The sequence below is a fragment of the Aquila chrysaetos genome, unplaced genomic scaffold, assembly GCF_900496995.4.
Source record: "Aquila chrysaetos chrysaetos unplaced genomic scaffold, bAquChr1.4, whole genome shotgun sequence".
Classification (NCBI taxonomy): Eukaryota; Metazoa; Chordata; class Aves; order Accipitriformes; family Accipitridae; genus Aquila; species Aquila chrysaetos.
Window position 1 is genome coordinate 3,862 of NW_024470384.1, and position 3,148 is coordinate 7,009.

Consider the following 3,148-nt stretch of genomic DNA (forward strand, 5'->3'; position numbering starts at 1 on the left):
CATGTCCACAGCTGCCCTGGCAGGTGTCCCAAATGGTTTAAACATTTCACAGGGAAAGGCAAGTCCACAGCCCTACAGAAGCAAGGCTTGGGCAGGGGCAGGCAATGCCTGGAAGGAGGGATGGGCAGGATTTGGGTTTTTTTAACATGCTGTTGGTTAGGTAGAGCTGCCCAGCTGAGCTGAAGGGGAAAGAGGAGCAACAGGAGGCTATGGAGCGTGACCCTGCCCCAGTTTGGTGCTGATGCCCTGGGCTGGCAAGGACATGGAGAGACAGGCAGCTTTCCCCAGGGGTGCCCCAGGAGAGCGGCAGCAGGGACTGCTACAGGGAGGGACTCTTCACTGGGTGCCTCGGTGGGACAGTGCTTACAGCCCTGTGTTACGCTGCCCTGACCATGTGGGCCTGAGGACCTCCTACCTGCGTCTGTGCTGCCTGAGGCTCGCTCCCCTGCCACCCTGCATACATGGCTCCGAGGGGGACAGCCTGTCACTCTCTGCAAGGGCACAGGTCTCACTTCGGTCTGGACCCAGCAGGCTGTGCCTGCAGAGGTATCTGTGGGTGCTGAGACAAGACGGCAAAACCCAGCAGGATTTGCAGAGCCAGGGGGAAGAGGAAAGCACATCCACCAGCACGTGAAGCGCTGCCAAGTGGGGCATCCACTCAGCTCAGACCCAGCTTTCTCTAGTGCAACTTCTCTGGTGGGGCAGCATCGCCACCACAAGGCTCGGCTGGCCCTGTTGCAGCTCCCGCATCAGCAGCTGCATCCTCGGAGAAGCTCAGCCCTCAGAGATGGCCATTAGACTTCATGAAAGGGCTGCCCGTTGCCAGCCAGAAAGGGGTGACGCGTCCACGGTGTTCCAGAAATGAGATACCATCACAGCCCAAAGTAGGGCATGCTCATGCTGGCAGCAGCACAGGACGGGTAACTCTTCTACCCAATGCAATGCTCCAAAGACCCTGTGCTGCCTGCCTGGTGTCGGCTCAGCAGGCAGACACCTGGGGCCCCAGGTGTCACCCCTTGCATATTGGAAGGGTTTTCCTAGAGGACACCTGCAGCACCAGATGGTGCCTGGGGAAAGGCTGGCTCACCTGAGCTCAAGGAAAATGCACCCAGCTCCCTGCATGCTGGGTCCAGCGGACCACCGGGCCCCCTGGGGACAACCATGCCCAGAGGATGGCAGCACGCCCGTGTCCTTGCCCAGCTGTCTTGGACAACCCTCAAGGAGCTGCTGTCTGCGAGGGGAAGAGCTGAGCAGCCTCCAGACGTGGCTCTACACAGGCTAGATGGGCCCCGAAGGCAAGCGGGGCAGAGGGGACACTGCCCGGACGGCCGTGAGAGCGGTGGCTTAGAAAGGTGACAGCGGCCGTGCCAGAGCCCCCTCGCCGCAGGGAGCCGCCGGTGGAGGGCAGGCGCGGCCCCGGGCGGTGGCGGGGCGGGGAGCCGGGCCCGGGCCCGGCGGCACAGGGGCTGCCCCGGGGCTGGCAAACGGGCGGTCCCGGCCGGAGCTTCGCGGGGAGCAGCGCCCGGTCCTGGCGCCGCACGAGACGCCCGGGGCCAGCCCCGGCGCTTCGGCGGGGGGTCGCGGCGGGGTAGGGAGGTGGGGGCGAGGCTGTCGGCGCCCCCGGGTGACCCGAGGCCGCGGGTGCTGCGCCCCCGACCCCCCCACCCCCGCCTCGGGTCTCTGCCCTCCCCCGCCGGCGCTGGGGCGGGTCGGGGGGTTTTGTGTGTGTGTGTGCTGCCGAGCCGGAGGAAGAAGGCAGCGGGCTCCGGCGGCGGCAAGGGCATTTATTGGGGCGCGGCGGGGCCGCGGGCGCTACAGCTTGGTGCCGGCCGAGGGCAGCTCGGAGCGCTGCGTGGGGCCGCTGAGCGTGGAGGAGGCGGTGGCGGCGGGCGGGCGGCGCGGCCCCAGCAGCAGGCGGCAGCGGGCGCGGAAGCGGCCGTCGAGGAAGGCGTAGAGCAGCGGGTTGAGGCAGCTGTTGAGGTAGGCCAGGCAGGTGGCGTAGGGGTGCAGGCGGGCGATGAGCCCCAGCAGCGCGCAGGGCAGCTCCAGCAGCCCGGCGGCCGCCAGCGCGAAGAGGCTCTTGAGCAGGTGGAAGGGCAGCCAGCAGCCGGCGAAGACAGCCACCAGCGCCGCGATCAGCCGCAGCAGCCGCCGCCGCGCCGCCGCCTCGGCGCGCCGCGGGCGGAGGTGGCGGCGGACGGCGGCGCCCACGCAGCAGTAGCAGACGGCCATCAGCAGCAGCGGGGCGGCGAAGCCCAGCGCCGTGGCGCCCAGGCTGAGCGCCGCCGCCCGCCCCGCGCCGCCCGCCGCCAGCTCGCAGAGCGTCCGGTTGCGCGGCCCCCGCCGCGCCTCCCGCAGCAGCAGCGCCGGCAGCGCCGCCGCCGCCGCCGCCGCCCAAAGCGCGGCCAGCGGGCCCAGCCCGGCGGGGCGGCGGCGGGGGGCGGCGCGGGCCGGCGGGGCGGCGCGGGCGGCGGCGCGGCAGCGCTCGGCGCTGAGGCCGCCCAGGCAGAAGGCGGAGGCGAACATGCTGAGCAGCACCAAGAAGCTGCTGAGCTTGCAGAGCGCCGCGCCGAAGGGCCAGTGGAAGCGCAGCGCCGTGTAGGCGGCCCAGAGCGGCAGCGTGGCCACGAAGGCCAGGTCGGCCAGCGCCAGGTTCCCGATGTAGGCGTCGGCGGAGCGGCGCCGCGCCCGCGGGCCGCGCCACACCGTCAGCAGCACCAGCCCGTTGCCCGACAGCCCTAGGGCGAAGACCAGCAGGTAGAGCAGCGGCAGCAGCGAGAAGGAGGCCTCCCAGTCCGCCTGCCACTCGCACGCCTCCGCCGTCGCGTTGCCCGCCGTCTCCTCCCCGTAGTAGTACTCCTCTGCCTCCGCGTACTCCATCGCGACCGCCGCGCCCCGCCGCGCCGCACCGCTATAAGGGGGCCGTCGGCCCCGCCGCCGCCCCCGCCCTGGGGCGGCCCCGGGGCCGTCGCTCCGCCCCGGCGCAACAGCCGCCCCCCGCACCGCACCGCCCCGCCCCGGCCGGGTGCTGCCCCGCTCGCCCCCTGCCCCAGCCACCGCCCCCGCAGGCGGCTCGGCTCGCCGCCGGCATCCCGCACCGGGATGCGCGAGGAGCGGAGCGGCGGCAGGAGCGGTTCGCCGCCCGAAC

At 71.5% G+C, this 3,148-nt stretch overlaps 1 protein-coding gene across 1 annotated transcript; it reads right to left on the reverse strand.

Annotated features, from left to right (window-relative positions):
• Positions 1-1,764: 1,764 nt before the first annotated feature.
• On the reverse strand, positions 1,765-2,919 carry LOC115337990 (apelin receptor A-like). The gene has a single exon (XM_030006399.1). It carries the CDS (start codon positions 2,878-2,880, stop codon positions 1,813-1,815), a length of 1,068 nt encoding a protein of 355 aa, XP_029862259.1. The 5' UTR covers positions 2,881-2,919; the 3' UTR covers positions 1,765-1,812.
• Between the last annotated feature and the right edge of the window lie 229 nt (positions 2,920-3,148).

What these genes read in the sequence shown, in the direction of transcription:
- LOC115337990 (XM_030006399.1), bottom strand. Translation starts at nt 2,880, where the DNA reads ATGGAGTACGCGGAGGCAGAGGAGTACTACTACGGGGAGGAGACGGCG.